This window comes from Chrysemys picta, chromosome 9 (genome assembly GCF_011386835.1).
Source record: "Chrysemys picta bellii isolate R12L10 chromosome 9, ASM1138683v2, whole genome shotgun sequence".
Lineage (NCBI taxonomy): Eukaryota > Metazoa > Chordata > Testudines > Emydidae > Chrysemys > Chrysemys picta.
The window spans coordinates 292,219-310,790 of record NC_088799.1 but is presented as its reverse complement, the minus strand read 5'-3'; the positions used below and the strand labels follow the sequence as shown (position 1 = coordinate 310,790).

General features: G+C 46.2%; 1 protein-coding gene across 22 annotated transcripts in view; it reads left to right on the top strand.

Moving 5' to 3' along the window:
• The window catches only part of DLG1 (discs large MAGUK scaffold protein 1), a 360,872-nt gene that overhangs the window by 257,632 nt on the left and 84,668 nt on the right, over positions 1 to 18,572 (top strand). For all 22 annotated transcript variants that reach the window (XM_065557448.1, XM_005295637.5, XM_065557446.1 and 19 more), the window contains one exon: positions 251 to 353. In XM_065557448.1, coding sequence (XP_065413520.1) covers positions 251 to 353 — 103 coding nt within the window. The remainder of the gene's footprint in view (positions 1 to 250; positions 354 to 18,572) is intronic.

Here is an 18,572-nt window from a genome sequence, read left to right as displayed (position 1 = left end):
AATGCATAATAATTCAACATTTTTTTTGTACATAAGTCTACATTTGTAAGTTCAACTTTCATTACGGTACTTATATTAGGTGAATTGAAAAATACTATTTATTTTGTTTTTTTACAGTGCAAATACTTGACAGCCCTAGTTACTTCATATGAATTTTCACCCACTTGTATATTAAAACTATGTTCTGTGATAAATTTCAATTAACATTATTGTTTACTCTGATAAAGAGATGTTTACATTTTATTTGTAGGTAAATGGTGTAGACCTTAAAGCTGCAACCCATGAACAAGCAGCAGCAGCCTTGAAGAATGCAGGCCAAGCAGTAACCATTGTTGCACAATACCGTCCAGAAGGCAAGAGAATTCTTCCTATTCATATACAGCTGTATAACATAAAGGTTTTAAAAATTAATTTTCTATGGATGTCAAAGTTTTTATAAGAAAACTTAGACATGCTTTGAGGGAAGAAGAGAAATTAACGTAATTGTCATTGACATATTACTCCTGAGGGAATTCTGTGCCAAAAAAATTAAGAATTCAGTGCACAATATTTTAAAATTCTGCATATTTTATTTATCAAAATAACAATATAATCATGCCAGTTTAAACTATTTTGGTAATTTATTTCAAAATACCAGTCAATAAGTATGACTGTAACAATAAAGACAACAAAAAAAATTCAAAACATATTTTTGATAAATAGATTCCTTACTCTTCATATTAATACAGAACTTTGAGTAATAATTCATTTAAATTACAATACAGAAACGTATTTTCTGCACCCCTCAGAAGCAGTGCAAAGGCTTGAGGGAGTGGGGTGATGGAAGAGCTGAGGGAGAGGGAAGAAATTGCTGGGAAGGAGCCTGGGAGTGAACCTGGAGGGTTGTTGGGTGTGGAGAAGTATGGAACAGGTTTTTGGAGGTGTGTGCGAGAGATTGTTAGGCAGTTGGAGATCCTCCTCCATGCAGACTTGGCTGACTAGCCTCTCCCAATCAGTCAGGCACATCCATCCCCATCCCCATGAGTCCCTGCATCCCCATTCAGCCACCCTGTCGTCATGTGTCCCTGCACCCCCACTCAGCCACTCCCCTGTACCTATGTGTCCCTGCTAGGGTTGCCAACTTTCTAATCCCTGAAAACCGATCACCCCTGCCCCACCCCTTACCCAGAGGCCATGCCCCCTTCCTCTGAGGTCCTGCCCCCTTCCCCATCTGGTCCACCCTACCCCCCTATTGCTCGCTCCCCACCCCTGCCTCTGTCACTCACTCCCCCATCCTCCGGGACTCACCCACAACTGCAGAGCCAGGCTGGTAGGGGCTGATGTGGAGCCTGCCCAAATGGGGCACAGCGGGGCCCGGCAGGGGTTAGTCTCCAGAGCAAGGGGCTAGGGTGGGGAAATCGGGGCACAGCGGAGTGGGGGGCATGAGAGATTAAAGAGGCTAGGACTCTTCAGCTTGGAAAAGAGGAGACTAAGGGGGGATATGATAGAGGTATATAAAATCATGAGAGATGTGGAGAAAGTGGATAAGGAAAAGTTATCTACTTATTCCCATAATACAAGAACTAGGGGTCACCAAATGACATTAATAGGCAGTAGGTTTAAAACAAATACAAGGAAGGTCTTCTTCACACAGCGCACAGTCAACCTGTGGAACTCCTTACCTGAGGAGGTTGTGAAGGCTAGGACTATAACAGCGTTTAAAAGAGAACTGGATAAATTCATGGTGGTTAAGTCCATTAATGGCTATTAGCCAGGGTGGGTAAGGAATGGTGTCCCCAGCCTCTGTTTGTCTGAGGATGGAGATGGATGGCAGGAGAGAGATCACTTGATCATTGCTTGTTAGGTCCTCTCCCTCTGGGTGACCTGGCAATGGTCACTGTCGGTAGACAGGATACTGGGCTAGATGGACCTTTGGTCTGACCCGGTACGGCCGATCTTATGGTCCCTGGAGCAAGCGGCTGGGCAGGGAAATGGGGACACAACAGGGCGAGGGGGTCTCCAGAGCAAGGGACTGACACACACACACACCCCCACCCACCCCTACTTGGGAGCCCGGCCCAGGAGCCAGCCAATTCTCTCCCTCAGGCTGAGGGAAGGGAAAAGCAGCAGTTGCTAAGCACAGCTGCTCCTCCAGGCTCCAGTAGCAGCTGCTGCACTCCCTGACCCTGGTGGTGGAGGCTGATTACTGCAGGTAACAGACTTTTAGTATCGGGGTAGCCGTGTTAGTCTGGATCTGTAAAAAGCGACAGAGTCCTGTGGCATCTTATAGACTAACAGACGTATTGGAGCATAAGCTTTCGTGGGTGAATACCCACATGCGTCCGACGAAGTGGGTATTCACCCACGAAAGCTTATGCTCCAATATGTCTGTTAGTCTATAAGGTGCCATAGGACACTTTGTCACTTTTTACAGACTTTTAGTGTCTGGTCTGCTGACCAGACGCTGCCAGTTTCCCTTTTCAACTGGATGTTCTGGTCGAAAACAAGACACCTGGCAACCGTAGTCCCTGCATCCCACTCCCATTCAACCCCCACTCCAGTCTGTACCCCGCAACTAACCCTTCTGAACCCCAGTCTATGTGACTCCCACACACACAGCCCTGTGTGCCATGCTGTGTCTGCCTCCCCATCCCTGTGCCTCCTCACCAGGCCCCGCTGGCAGGATGCTGTGAGGAATGCAGATGGTGCTGTCTCCCTATTGGCTGCTGACTGCTATAGCTGGTGAGCAGTGAGCCAGCTTCCTCTGTTCTGGCACCACAGCAGCCCCTGGAGCTTCTGCAGCAGAATGTATTTTCTGTGGAGGAAAAAAAAAATCTGCAGGACACATGAATTCTGCGTATACACTGCGTAGAATTCCCCTGGGAGTAACCTATAGTCTGGTTTTAGTTTCATACTTTGATCCCCTTTGAGTCAACTGGCTCAGTTTAAAGTTGAATATTTCAACTTTGTGGCAAAGGAGTGGGGAGTCTAAATGTCACCCTTATCTGAGGCACTGACTGAGTGCGTTCAATTAGCCTAAGGAGATTGTAAGGTTTCCATTCACTGCTTTCATTCTGGGCTGCCATTTTAATCTGTCCAGCAATTCCCCCGTTCCAGTTAATCAGCATCAACCCCATTCTAGTGCAGCCTCTGTAGGTGAATAGGCTTACCACACTTCTGTAGGTACCCACTAATGTTTTGGGGGAGGAATACATTTTCTCCTCTGTTATTCCCTCTTTCTCCTCCCCCCCCCCCCCCCCCGACATCCCTGTGAGACTCTCAGCTTTTACCAGGATTATATGCATATCCTGGATATGAATGGTTTGTTAACATATGTCTGATTTCCCTACTTGAGCCATGCTTCTCATTAATGTTTGTATCAGAGTAATTTTACTGAATAAGATAGCACATCAGTAGCATTCAGATGTAAAATTAATACTTCAGGTGACCCTCAGTAGTCTTTTAGTGACGTGTGTTTGACTTCCTATATACAAGGATGTATCCAAACCAGAAAAGTGATAATGACAAACAGGATTAAAACAGAAAATGAGCAAAAAGTACCTTAGAAAGAGGCACTTGTGTGAGGTTTTTAGTGAGCTTTTGCAAATGTAGCTTAGCGCAAGTCTGCTTTTCCTTTAGCTAAAACCACTCTTTTTCATTAGCACTTCTGCTTGCTTTTACCCCACTCTTCAGTAAAAGAAAGGTAGAGCAACAATCAAGTTATAAACTTATATCTGACACTACTGATAGCCCATTTATGGTGTGGTATTTAGAATAAAAGAATAGGCAGCAGTAAAGGATAGAGAATATTTACTTAATAGTGTTCATTTAATTTAGCATGAAAGGAACGTATTTTAAATCTGGCTTTTCAAATAAGATTGGGGAGAACTATTTTTCTAGTGATAGTATTGGACAAAAGTGGCTGAGTTTTTTCAATCTTCAAATGTAATGTAATTTCCTCTGTTGAAGTATAGCTGTAAAAAGACTTTTTTGGTTTGCAGGTGACCTTTTTGTTTTCATTTACTGCTCCAACCATCTATTAACAACAAATGGGGGGACTTCTTAAAATAGCTCATAAAATTATATTTTTGTCTGTTTTTCAAAGAACTTTCCACAATTCAAAACAAGGACAAGGGTGCACTTGCCTGTGATATTTAAGGAATGATTTGACCTCCACTTCTTACTACATGAATAAGCATGAATGTGCATTATATGTACTTATGGCTCCAGCTGGTTTTTAGTAACAGATGCTGAATAGCCAGGACAGAGCAAGAGGATTCCAGGCATTCATAACTGCTCATTGAAACAGAATAAACAAATTCAGTATGTCATGGGAGTTTGGAGGAAGCTTGAGACCTACTCAGAGATTTCCCTTTCATTGTATATTACAAATTGTATGGTGAAGGAATGTTGATGCTTGTGGTAAAACCCCACCATATTAGCCCTGTGAGGAATTCCCAATGAGTCCTCATGCTGGTTTTGGGAAAAGATGCCCTTCCTAGAGTGGTCTTGGTTAGAAAAGCTTCAATAGGCTGAAAGCTAACAGATGAACCTTTGGAACAAACTGACAAGGGAAATGTTGGATTCGCCATTTCTGGCAGTCTTCAAGTCTGGATTGGAGTTCTTTCAGGAAGATAGGCAAATGCAAGTTATTGGGCTTAATGCAGGAATAACTCAGTGAAATTCTATGGTCTGTGTTATACACAAGGCCAGACTAGATGATCTAATGGTCCCTTCTTGGCCTTAAAAATCTGGGAATCTATTAAAGTCCATTGGTATAAACTCTGCAGTAATGGTCCCAGTTCTAAGTTTGCTTTAAAAGCTGGAGAACGGACAAATCAACCCCTTTTCAAATCCTCACAGATTTTCCATCTTGACATAACTTTAGTTCTAACAAGCATGCCTTAATTTGTCTTTGTAGAGCCAGTGTGCAATTTCCCTGATATTCAAAATTAATTCTTAACAAACATTACAATTGTTCAGTGCGGTATTAAGAGTGGCTGAAAGTCATCAAGGAAAGTAAGAGCCCAAGATGCTTTCCTAGTTGCAAAACCACCTTTATTACACTACAGTGCCACTTCTACTATAAAGTTTGAGTGTCGTTTTCTGTTTAAAAGGAGACTGTTCTAAGTGCACTAAAACAGTGGTCCTCAACAAGGAGTCTGCAAACCCTTTCGCGGGGGACATGGTGCCCCACAGCTAAAACCCCGAGCCCTAACACCTCCCATGGGGCTGAAGCCGAGAGCAGCAGGGATGAATTCTGGAGCCCCGAGTTCTGGTGCTCCCCAGGGGGCAGAAGCCCCGAGCCCATGGGTAGAGTTGGGGGGCCACGGAGGTGTTGCGCCCCCCCCCCAAAAGCTATTGTGCAAGAGCCAGGCAGTCCTGGGACAGCTCCGCACATCCCCCCCATCTCTTTCTCTCCCCACCCCCTGGCCAAGTCGGAGGCAGGAATCCAGAGCCGGGCAGTGCATGGCAGCTGCTGATCTGGCTGGTGCCATGGAGCAGGCAGCTGCGGTGTTCCCTTGTCTCCAGCTGGTGCAGGGGGCTAAAGCAGCCCCTTTTGCTCACACAGCCAGTAAGAGCTGCCTGGGCGGGGGGACCTGGCTCTGTGGCTGGCAGAGCCCTTGGATAACAGGGACCGCAGGGGAGCCTTCCCAGCACACAGCCCCTAGCTACACCCCTCACTGCCCCAGCTACCCCTCTCCCTGCACCGTGAGCTACTCCCGTGCCTGCACACAGCCCCTAACTATCCTTCTCCATGCAACCTGAGCTACCTCCTCCCTGCACCCTGAGCTACCCCCGTGCCTACACACAGCCCCTAGCTACCCCTCTCCCTGCACCATGAGCTGTTTTCAAACTTTTTTAGCTGAGCCCCCACCTTTGAGTTATAATTTTTGGTTGTGCCCCCAACCCAGACAGGCGGGTGGCCTGCTAAGGTGAGTCAGGGGATGGAGGTGGCGTTCCCTCCCCGGACCCCGCTGTGCGGAGCTGGCTTGAGCCCTGCTGGCCCCTGCCCACCCAAAATAGAAGTCAAATTACACCCATGCCTGAGCCCCACCCCACCCCACCCTCTGGTCCAGAGCCCTGAGTTTCCCCTCCCCCGTTTCCCCACTGAGGTCTGGACCTCCAGCATGTCACTCAAATTGAAGTGTGAGGGTGGGTCACTTGCCAGGATAATCTGGGTATAACTCATGTAATCATTTCCCTGCCAGTGCAGGTGTCTCAAGTACTGATACACCTCAGTCCCTCCTAGTCTCTGCCTGTGGTACATGACAATATAGTCTCCTGTGGGTGTCATTTACTTTTGTCTCATTTCCATTGTTGTTGGGTTTAGTGTGCGGTGTTGGTGGCCTGTGATATACAGGTCAAACTAGATCTAGTGGTCGCTAGGCATTAATCTCTATGAAGTCCCCCCATGATCTCACAGCTATTTTTCCTACACATCACAGGTAGGTACATAAATAGATGGTCATCCTCGTCCCTAGGGTGATTTGGTGGTCTGTAGCAGACACCAGCTAAAACCCCTTCTTGTGCTTTATCCATTAGGACACCTATCCAAAAGCATTCAAGAAGATTTTCTTCTATCAATGATGCAGAAACTCTTAATGCTATTTTTGATAGAGTGCCACACCCCCCCTCCTTTTGCCCACTCAATCCTTCCTAAATATAGGTTATAACCACTGATTTAAACATTCCAATCATGCATCATCCCACCAGGTTCCAGTAAGACCAACTAGATCAAATTTATACTCATAAATGCAATTCCAGATCCTCTTGTTTCCTAGGCTCCTAGCACCAGTGTATAAGCAACTCAAGAATTCTTCTCTTCATGTCCTTTGGTTCCTTGGTGAATTTTATTCATGATTCTGTATTAAGTGAGTGTTCATAGATTATAGATTATAGGACTGGAAGGGACCTCGAGAGGTCATCGAGTCCAGTCCCCTGCCCGCATGGCAGGACCAAATACTGTCTAGACCATCCCTGATAGACATTTATCTAACCTACTCTTAAATATCTCCAGAGACGGAGATTCCACAACCTCCCTAGGCAATTTGTTCCAGTGTTTAACCACCCTGACAGTTAGGAACTTTTTCCTAATGTCCAACCTAGACCTCCCTTGCTGCAGTTTAAACGCATTGTTTCTGGTTCTATCCTTAGAGGCTAAGGTGAACAAGTTCTCTCCCTCCTCCTTATGACACCCTTTTAGATACCTGAAAACTGCTATCATGTCCCCTCTCAGTCTTCTCTTTTCCAAACTAAACAAACCCAAGTCTTTCAGCCTTCCTTCATAGGTCATGTTCTCAAGACCTTTAATCATTCTTGTTGCTCTTCTTTGGACCCTTTCCAATTTCTCCACATCTTTTTTAAAATGCGGCGCCCAGAACTGGACACAATACTCCAGCTGAGGCCTAACCAGAGCAGAGTAGAGCGGAAGAATGACTTCTCGTGTCTTGGTCACAACACACCTGTTAATACATCCCAGAATCATGTTTGCTTTTTTTGCAACAGCATCACACTGTTGACTCATATTTAGCTTGTGGTCCACTATAACCCCTAGATCCCTTTCTGCCGTACTCCTTCCTAGACAGTCTTTTCCCATTCTGTATGTGTGAAATTGATTTTTCCTTCCTAAGTGGAGCACTTTGCATTTGTCTTTGTTAAACTTCATCCTGTTTAACTCAGACTATTTCTCCAATTTGTCCAGATCATTTTGAATTATGACCCTGTCCTCCAAAGTAGTTGCAATCCCTTCCAGTTTGGTATCATCCGCAAACTTAATAAGCGTACTTTCTATGCCAATATCTAAGTCATTGATGAAGATATCTTCCCTGGTTTTACCCTCCTGTTTTATTATTAGTTTCACACTCTCCTGACTCTTCTAGCTGCCTCTCCTGAGATCAGTTCCCTTTCTGCTGAGGTGGAGCACTGTGGAGGCCAGCCAAACTATACAGACCCCTTACCCCATAAAAGGTGGAGCAACGTTCCACAAAGCCAAAACCCTATATTCTATACCACTTACTTAGCCGGCGGTTCACTTCCAGAATCTTCTGCTTTTTGTCTTCCTTCGCTTGTGGAATAGGAAGGCTCTCAAAGAAGATTGGTTGGACATTTTTCTTCTTCAGCACGCTTCCAAGTCCCTGAAGTCATCTATTATCTGGGAGATATCCCGCGATGCAGTGTCATTAGTGCTGATATGAATCATCAGTAAGTCTATGTTTTAGTCACGGGTATCTTTTATTAAAAGTCACAGACAGGTCACGGGCAGTAAACAAAAATTCACAGCCCATGACCTGTCCAGGACTTCTACTATATACCCCTGACTAAATTAGGGGGGTGGGGGCAGTCCAGGGGCACCGCAGGTACTCAGGGGGAGGGGTACCGCATGGGTTCAGGAAGGCAGTGGCGTAAGGCCCAGGACCCCTGCTGGTGCAGAGGAGGGTTGGCGGGGCCGGCAGGCTCCCTACCTGGCTCCGCATCTGTCTGGAAGTGGCGACATCTCCCTCACTCAGCTCCTAGGCAGAGGCGTGCACGTTGCCTCCACCCAGAGCGCTGGCTTCACAGCTCCCATTGCCCGGGAACCACGGCCAATGGGAGCTGCGGGGGTGGTGCCTGCAGGCGGGAGGTAGTGCGCAGAGCTGCCTGGCCATGCCTCCGCGCTTCCGGGGAGCCCCCCAGGTAAGTGCTGCCCAGAGCCTGCCTCACCCTGTCCCATGCCCCAACCCCCTGTCCCTTCCCACACCCAAACTCTGCTGCTGTTGGGGGTGGAGGGGAAGAGGAGTAGGTGGTGGCCCGAGACTGCCCCAGCAGCAGCTGGTGTGATAGGGGCTGCCTGAGCTGCCCCGGGCCAGGCGCACCAGCCACTGCAGAAATCAGAGGTCACAAAAAGTCACGGAATTCGTGACTTCTGTGACAAACTCACAGTCTTAATCATCACCAATGGATCCTTCCCCATCCACTTCACAAGCTGTCTAGTCGTAGAGTGACATCTTGGCTCCGGGAAGGCCACACACAATTTTATTATTGTCTGCCTATCCCTGTTGATACTAAAACCTGCAAAAAAGTAGGATGTGGTCCCATCTTGCAAAACACATGTGATTTAGTCACACCCGCATGCAAAAGTAAGATGATTCTGTTAAAGCAATACCAGTTTTCACATGAATGCTCAAAAGCACCTTCTCACTGAGGCTTCTTACCCCACTTTCTGTACCCAGCTGCTTCAGGAGTACTGCTCTTCTTGAAAATGCTACAAGAATTATTTAAATGGGCAAAATTGGCTTCTTCATTCTACTAGACCATTTTGGCTGAAATGTTCCAAAAACTCACCTTCATGCTAGGACTAAGCCCTGAAAATTAAGCCAGATAGATTAAAGTTCTGCAAAAAGAACAGGAGTACTTGTGGCACCTTAGAGACTAACAAATTTATTAGAGCGTAAGCTTTCGTGGACTACAGCCCACTTCTTCGGATGCATGGTATGCATCCGACGAAGTGGGCTGTAGTCCACGAAAGCTTACGCTCTAATAAATTTGTTAGTCTCTAAGGTGCCACAAGTACTCCTGTTCTATTTGCGGATACAGACTAACACGGCTGCTACTCTGAAACCTGTCATTAAAGTTCTGAGTAACTAAAAACAGGATGAAGATGGAAATGCAGAGACCACATATTAACTAGAGTTGTTGCTACTGTTCCTATTAAATACATGTGCATAATATAGCTATTACTATTAGTGAGTTATTGCATGTGCTTTTTGGATAAGTCCCCAAGGCCCCAAGTCTAAACAGAGCTACTGGCCAAAGTAAGAATGTAGTAATACTCCTATAGTGAAAGAACTGTCATCGGGTACCTATTACATAGTAGTTAAGAGTGTTCATATAAAAGTGTTTTTCTGTTTGCAGTTCTGCTGAACAAGTCGACCTCATTTCTAAAAGAGAAATAAGACTGTTAAGTGATCTGATTAGTTGAGCATTCTTAGGTGCTTGATGGATCAGTGTGTGATTAAGAGAAGATGGATCAAAGTGCTAGAGAGGAGATTGTTAGGTGGTGTATTGTAAAACTGCATTTAAAATTGCATTATTCACATAGCTGGACAACATTTATCTCTTGGATTTTTTATCTCTGTATTAGGTGCAAAATGTATTCAGAGTCCAGTTTAAATGTTTAGTCCAAATCACTGACGGATTCAATTCACAATGTTGCTGGTGAAGACAGATATTCTGTTTTTTTTTCTGCAGTATTAGATAAAAATATCACATACTAGCCAGAAGGGTATCTGTACTCTATTCTAAAGTCTGCATTGTGGTGAGCAATGTTTGAGAGAAGATGTACATCTGCTAAATCTGTGCTATATTTTATGATCATTTTAAAATAATTAACTTTATATGTTTCATGCCTACATTACCTTGCCAAATGCTTCATGAAGTGGAAGGGTTATTATTATTGGGTATTATATTTTATAGGGCATTAGCTCGATTCTGTCAGATTTTACCGAGTTTGTGTGTACTCGTGTGCTCATTTAAAAAAAAAAAATACTACTGCCTTTGAAATTTGGTCCAGGCATTGTCTTAAGTATGTAGTTAAATGAAACAACTGAATCCTATTCTCTGGAAATTAGTATTTAATTCATATGTGAATTTCCTACAATGGTTTCATGTGCAGGTGCTCTGAAAAATCTTGCATACACTCCTTAAGACTCTAATCAAAACAGCACAAAGCCAATAGCACTTTAGCGAAATTAAGGAGATCCAAGTATTTGTTGTACATAAAATGATTTAACTTCACTCACTTTAAGAATTAACAATTTCATAACCTAACTATTAAAACTAGATGGAAAGACTTACATGTTCACTAACTGAAACACATTCTCTAAAATGTTGCAGTTTACATTGCTCTTAGGTATGCAATTTGCAGTTTCCTGTTGTTTTCCTGTTTGTTATACCTGCTTCTGTTAATTTTTGAGTAATCCAGATTAGTCAATTAGTGAGACAGATTCGAAAGGTACTTCAAGAATAGAGAGAGGGTTCTGTTAAAAATAGTCCTGCCAGACAAAGGTATAAGGCGGCTTACTATGTTTTAACCTTTTTGAATGTCACTTTTTACAGTATTTTTTTAATTTGTTAGTCTCCTTATTTTTAAATACATTTTGGCTTTTAACAAAGTGTAAATGCAGTTATGGAAAAGTGTAGTAAACAAAGGTGTCACAGGTGGTATTGTTCATTTTAGCAGTGAACAGGTATCTCTTCTCAGTTTGAAATTGAAGGTTGATATGGAAATACTTCCTGAGAAAATGCAAATGTCATCCTCAATCTGTTCCGAACCTAGTGGCCCAGCCTCTCTAATCACTCATTGTAACCTCAGTAGGTGCAGTGTGCAGCTTTCATGCATGCTAACAAGTCTCCTGTGTATGTGGAATCTATAGTTATCTCTTATGTTAATTTGATGTGTTAATAAAGAAGCACTAAGTATCCATGCAAATAAATTAATTGCTCCTAGAAAAATCACAGTAAAACTTTGTATGCTTTTGAACTGATCCACAAATATTTTAAAGAGTTACATCTGTCTGGGTAGTTATTCTATTGTGGTATCTAGATACTGTGTAGATTAAAGGCTGTATTCATACATACTAGTTCTTAATTAGCAAATATTATTAAGAATATTAAAGTAGGAGTGTAGTAGGTTTGTGCCGGGGCTCGACCCTCCTGGACGGAGGGGAGCCACACCGACTCACTATAAGCACAGACAGTCAACGCCCAGGCCCTTTGGTGCAGGGCTGAGCGGCCCACAGTTCTGGGAGCTCAGGCCCTCAGGCAGGGCTGAGCAAATAATCAGCTAGTTCAGGGCTCAGGCCCTCAGGCAGGGGCTGAGCAACAGTCAGTTAAGGGGCTCAGGTCCTCTGGTGCAGGGGCTGAGCAAACAATCAGTTAAGTAGGCCCAGGTCCCTACCTGAGCGTTGGGTGAGGGGGAAACCTTCCACCTGAGAGTGGGGTGGCAGGGAGGGACGCAGGCCCACCCACTCCACTGCGTCCCAGCCCGGGGCCCTAGCAGTGGCTCGTGTCGCTGCTGGTCAGTGGCGTGTCCAGACCGAAACACACTGACATCGGCTTACATGTGTCTATAGCCTGACCGGGGTTGGCTACCCCCGGCTACTTCCGTGTTCCCCCTCAGAGCCTACCTCATTGGTGACGCTGGGTTCGGGCCAGTCCAGCAGCATTGGTTCCTCTGGTCCGGGACTTGGGGGGGAGGTCCGGCAGCTCCTCGGGGAAATCCGGCCACTGGGGCTCGGGCGGCACCTCTGGATAACAGCAGGGGCGGAGGGGCTCTGGGGGCTCCTCGCCTTCGTAGTTGGTGCTAGGCAGGCCCGACGGCTCCTCCCAATACCAGGTGTGGGGGAGCTCCTGCGGCTCCTCCTCGTCGTGGGCTCGGGGCAGGTCCGGCCAGTTAGGGCAACGGTCTCAGGTCTCAGAGGTCTCCCGGCCGCAAGCTCCCGGCGGCACGTCTGCTCCCTGCGGCGGCTGGGCTCTGACTGAGCTCCGGCGGCCGGCTTTTATACTTCCTGTCCCGCCCCTTGACTTCCAGGGGGCGGGAACAGGCGGCAGTGGCTCCGCCCACTCGGGTGCCTGCAAGGGTGCTCCCTCTGCTGGGCAGGAGGGGAGCCACACCAACTCACTACAAGGAGTTATTTATTTTTATGAAAATACACCTCCCTAAGCAACCCTAAGTTGCCTATATAAACAGTTTACAAAAATATATTTGTATCCTACGTAGGACCAAAACCCACATTAAAAACCTTCCTGACACTAAACTAAAATTTGCAAACAAACAAAAAAAAGTTGTAAAAAATAATAGTGAAAGTAGGTTTCAGTGAAGTACAGTAAAAGCTCCAAACCAAGATGACTTACTTTACAAAATTATACACTTTTGAACAAAAAGCAAACTTTAGAATATGTGGTAAAGAACACTGAAGTGATCCATCTTACCATATAATCCTTTACCACTCGCTCTCACCTAACCCAATTTACACTTCCATGCAAACCTAACAGAGCCCCCTAAAATTTGTAAAATATGCACAACAATGAAAATGGATAACTAGTAAGAGATTATTGGAAATGGATCTCTTGGCGATAGGATTTTATAATTACCTAATAATTTATTTTGACTTTTGCATAAACGTTTATATTTTGATTGGTGAGGTGGGATGCTCAACTTTTTAAAAACATTTTTTAATGATGAATTATCCTCTCCCTCCCTGCCCCATCAACCCAAATAAACATCAGAAATTTAAATCTGTTTGGCATATAAGATTCACAGCAAGGGATCCCTGTTCTGACAGATCTAATGATGTCCATTAAAGTGGGGTTCTCCCCTATAAGGGGAGAAGGAAAAAGAGGCGGGGAGGCTCTTATCTATATCAGAAAATTTTCAGCTCTCAGGGCTTAGTATGAATAAGAATCTCTACTTCTTCATGTCCCCCTGCTCCCAGTTCCCCGCATACCCTTCCATGCCTCCGCCATCACCTGCACTACCCTCCATGATCCCAATCCCTTGCAGGTCCTTCATCCCTCATTATCTCCCAGACTGATGCACCTGCCTGTCAGAATCCCCTTTCCAGGATGAATTAATTGGCAACTTATCTCTTCTCCCCAGTCAATGTTTCTCAGTCCACTGCCCCTTCACCATGTACCTCTACATTTCCCCATCTGTTCCTCCTTGCACACTCCACATCCACCTCTGAAATCAGTAGTAGGTCAAGGTATAAACATTTTAAACCTTGCTCAGTATATGCTTGGAATGAGACCTGTACACATGTAACAGAGGCCATAACTCCATGTAACAGAAAAAACAAGAGAAAAAAAGAAACATACTGCATCTAGCCACTTGAAAGTTTGCACTCCGCCAGACATAGGATTTCTCCACCTCAGTCTAATGTCCTGGGGCTTTGTTTTCAATGCAATAGTAGCTGACATTTAAAGTTCTTATTTCAGTGGTTATAGACATGTATTCCACTCAGGTGTGCATGCACCCAGTGCACCAAAGCCAGAGAACTTTGCCTAGTAGTGGACGATCTGGTCCTGATGGCAGACAACCCCGAGAGTCTCCAGCAAATGCTTGACATCACCATCCAGGCTGCCAACTGGATGGGAGTCTGTTTCAGTGCCAGGAAGCATACATCCTTGCATATCGATGGCAGTAGAAGGGATTCGGTCCAGGCAACACCATTTCAGATCCAGGGTGAACCTTCCTTGAGGACGGGCAAGCTTACCAACATCTTGGCAGGTCAACGGGTTTTCAGGTCCAGCACACACCTGAGAATACCATCGTGGAGATCCTACAAAATGTGGCCAGTATTGACTCCTTCCTACTGGCACCATGGCAGAAGATCAACGCCTTGAACACCTTCCTGATCCCCCGTATCTCATTCATCCTGAGGGGATCTGCCGTGGCGAAGGTACCTCTGAACAAGGCAGACAACACCATCCGGCAGCTGATGAAGAAACGGATGTTTCTTCCCCAGAGGGCCAGCAATGAACTGGTGTACATCTCGCACAGGCAAGGTGGCGCCAATGTCCTTCGAATGGGTGATCTGTGCGACATTGCTGTGATCACTCACACCTTCTGCCTTCTGACGTGCCCGGACGCCACGGTGAGGAACATCACAGAGTGCTCTGCAGGATGCAGTAAAGAAGCGAATCGCCAGGACCACCTCCAACCAAGATGTCGCCACCTACCTGAGTGGCTCGCTGGAAGGTGAATTTGGAAGAGACGGGGAGACTTCACTTCGCTCTACTCGTGCCCGCAATGCTACGCGATGACTGGAGAAGCGTATCATAAAATCATAGAAGATTAGGGTTGTAAGAGACCTCAGGAGGTCATCTAGTCCAACCCCCTGCTCAAAGCAGGACCAACACCAACTAAATCATCCCAGCCAGGGCTTTGTCAAGCCGGGCTTTAAAAACCTCTAAGGATGGACATTTCACCACCTTCTTACGTAACCCATTCCAGTGCTTCACCACCCTCCTAGTGAAATACTGTTTCCTAATATCCAACCTAGACCTCCCCCACTGCAACTTGAGACCATTGCTCCTTGTTCTGTCATCCGCCACCACTGAGAACAACCGAGCGCCATCCTCTTTGGAACCCTCCTTCAGGTATTTGAAGGCTGCTATCAAATCCCCCCTCATTCTGCAGACTAAACAAGCCCAGTTCCCTCAGCCTCTCCTCATAAGTCATGTGCTCTAGCCCCCTAATCATTTTTGTTGCCCTCCACTGGACTCTTTCCAATTTGTCCACATCCCTTCTGTAGTGGGGGGAACAAAACTGGACACAGTACTCCAGGTGTGGCCTCACCAGTGCTGAATAGAGGGGAATAATCACTTCCCTCCATCTGCTGGCAATGCTCCTACTAATACAGCCCAATATGCCGTTGGCCTTCTTGGCAACAAGGGCACACTGCTGATTCATGTCCAGCTTCTCGTCCACTGTAACCCCTACGTCCTTTTCTGCAGAACTGCTGCCTAGCCATTCGGTCCCTAGTCTGTAGCAGTGCATGGGATTCTTCTGTCTTAAGTGCAGGACTCTGCACTTGTCCTTGTTGAACTTCATCAGGTTTCTTTTGGCCCAATCCTCTAATTTGTCTCGGTCCCTCGGTATCCTATTCCTACCCTCCAGTGTATCTACCACTCCTCCAAGTTTAGTGCAAGCTTGCTGAGGGTGCAGTCCACGCCATCCTCCAGTTCATTAATGAAGATACTAAACAAAACCAGCCCCAGGACCGACCCTTGGGGTACTCCGCTTGATACCAGCTGCCAACTAGACATGGAGCCATTGATCACTACCCATTGAGCCCGACGATCTAGCCAGCTTTCTATCCACCTTATAGTCCATTCATCCATCCCATACTACTTTAACTTGCTGGCAAAAATACTGTGGGAGACCATATCAAAAGCTTTGCTAAAGTCAAGGAATGACACATCCGTGCGATCCCCTCATCCACAGAGCCAGTTATCTCATTATAGAAGACAATTAGGTTAGTCAGGCATGACTTGCCCTTGGTAAATCCATGCTGACTGTTCCTGATCACTTTCCTCTCCTCCAAATGCTTCAGAATTGATTCCTTGAGGACCTGCTCCATGATTTTTCAAGGGACTGAGGTGAGGCTGACTGGCCTTTAGTTCCCTGGATCCTCCTCCTTCCTTTTTTAAAGATGGGCACTACATTAACCTTTTTCCAGTCATCCGGGATCTCCCCCGATTGTCATGAGTTTTCAAAGATAATGGCCAATGGCTCTGCAATCACATCCGCCAACTCCTTTAGCACCCTCAGAGCCAGCGCATCCAGCCCCATGGACTTGTGCTCGTCCAGCTTTTCTAAATAGTCCTGAACCACTTCTTTCTCCACAGAGGGCTGGTCACCTCCTCCCCATACTGTGCTGCCCAGTGCAGTAGCTGACCTTGTTCATGAAGACAGAGGCAAAAAAAGCATTGAGTACATTAGCTTTTTCCACATCCTCTGTCACTAGGTCATTCAGTATGGGGCCCACACTTTCCTTGACTTTCTTCTTGTTGCTAACATACCTGAAGAAACCCTTCTTGTTACTCTTAACATCCCTTGCTAGCTGCAACTCCAAGTGTGATTTGGCCTTCCTGATTTCACTCCTGCATGCCTAAGCAATATTTTTATACTCCTCCTTGGTCATTTGTCCAATCTTCCACTTCCTATAAGCTTCTTTTTTGTGTTTAAGATCAGCAGGGATTTCACTGTTAAGCCAAGCTGATTGCCTGCCATATTTACTATTCTTTCTACACATCGGGATGGTTTGTTCCTGCAACCTCAATAGGGATTCTTTAAAATACAGCCAACTCTCCTGGACTCCTTTCCCTCTCATGTTATTCTCCCAGGGGATCCCGCCCATCAGTTCCCTGAGGGAGTCAAAGTCTGCTTTTCTGAAGTCCAGGGTCTGTATTCTGATGCTCTCCTTTATTCCTTGTGTCAGGATCCTGAACTCGACTATCTCATGGTCACTGCCTCCCAGGTTCCCATCCACTTTTGATTCCCCTACTAATTCTTCCCTGTTTGTGAGCAGCAGGCCAAGAAAAAGCTCTGCCCCTAGTTTGTTCCTCCAGCACTTGCACCAGGAAATTGTCCCCTTCACTTCCCAAAAACTTCCTGGATTGTTTGTGCACTGCTGTATTGCTCTCCCAGCAGATATCGGGGTAATTGAAGTGCCCCATGAGAACCAGGGCCTGTGATCTAGTAACTTCTGTTAGTTGCCGGAAGAAAGCCTCGTCCACATCATCCCCCTGGTCTGGTGGTCTATAGCAGACTCTCACCACGACATCACCCTTGTTGCCCACACTTCTAAACTTAATCCAGAGACTCTCAGATTTTTCTCCAGTTTCATATTGGAGCTCTGAGCAGTTATACTGCTCTCTTAGATACAGTGCAACTCCCCCACCTTTTCTGCCCTGCCTGTCCTTCCTGAGCAGTTTATATCCATCCATGACAGTACTCCAGTCATGTGAGTTATCCCACCAAGTCTCTGTTATTCCAGTCACATCATAATTCCTTGACTGTGCCAGGACTTCCAGTTCTCCCTGCTTGTTTCCCAGGCTTCTTGCATTTGTGTATAGGCACTTAAGATAACTCGCTAATCGTCCTGCTTTCTCAGTCTGAGACAGGAGTCCTCCCCTCGTGCGCTCTTCTGCTCGTGCTTCCTCCTGATATCCCACTTCCCCACTTACTTCAGAGCTTTGGTCTCCTTCCCCCAGTGAACCTAGTTTAAAGCCCTCCTCACTAGGTTAGCCAGCCTGCTTGCTAAGATGCTCTTCCCTCTCTTTGTTAGGTGGAGCCCGTCTCTGCCTAGCACTCCTTCTTGGAACACCATCCCATGGTCAAAGAATCCAAAGCCTTCTCTCCGACACCACCTGCGTAACCATTCATTGACTTCCACGATTCGACGGTCTCTACCCGGGCCTTTTCCTTCCACAGGGAGGATGGACAAGAAAACCACTTGCGCCTCAAACGACTTTATCCTTCTTCCAGAGCCACGTAGTCTGCAGTGATCTGCTCAAAGTAATTCTTGGCAGTATTTATTGGTACCCACGTGGAGAAGCAGGAAGGGGTAGCAATCCAAGGGCTTGATGAGTCTCAGTAGTCTCTCCATCACATCGTGAATCCTAGCTCCTGGCGAGCAGCACACTTCTCAGTTTTCCCGGTCGGGACGGCAGATAGATGACTCAGTCCCCCTGAGGAGGGAGTCCCCAACCACCACCACCCGCCTCCTTCTCTTGGGAGCAGTGGTCGTGGAGCCCCCATCCCTAGGACAGTGCATATCGTGCCTTCCAGTCGGTGGAGTCTCCTTCTGCTCCCTTCCCTCAGATGTATCATCTAGTCCACTCTCCGCATTAGTACCTGTGGAGAGAACATGAAAATAGTTGCTCACCTGTATCTGCTTTGCTGGTACATGAACACTCCTCTTTCTTCTTCTGGAGGTCATATGCTGCCAATTTTCTTCACCGTCCTTCTGTCCCCGCTGCGCAGCCTGCTCTGATTCTTCAGAATGTTGTGCCCGTAGAAGCATATCCTGACGTCTGTCCAGGAA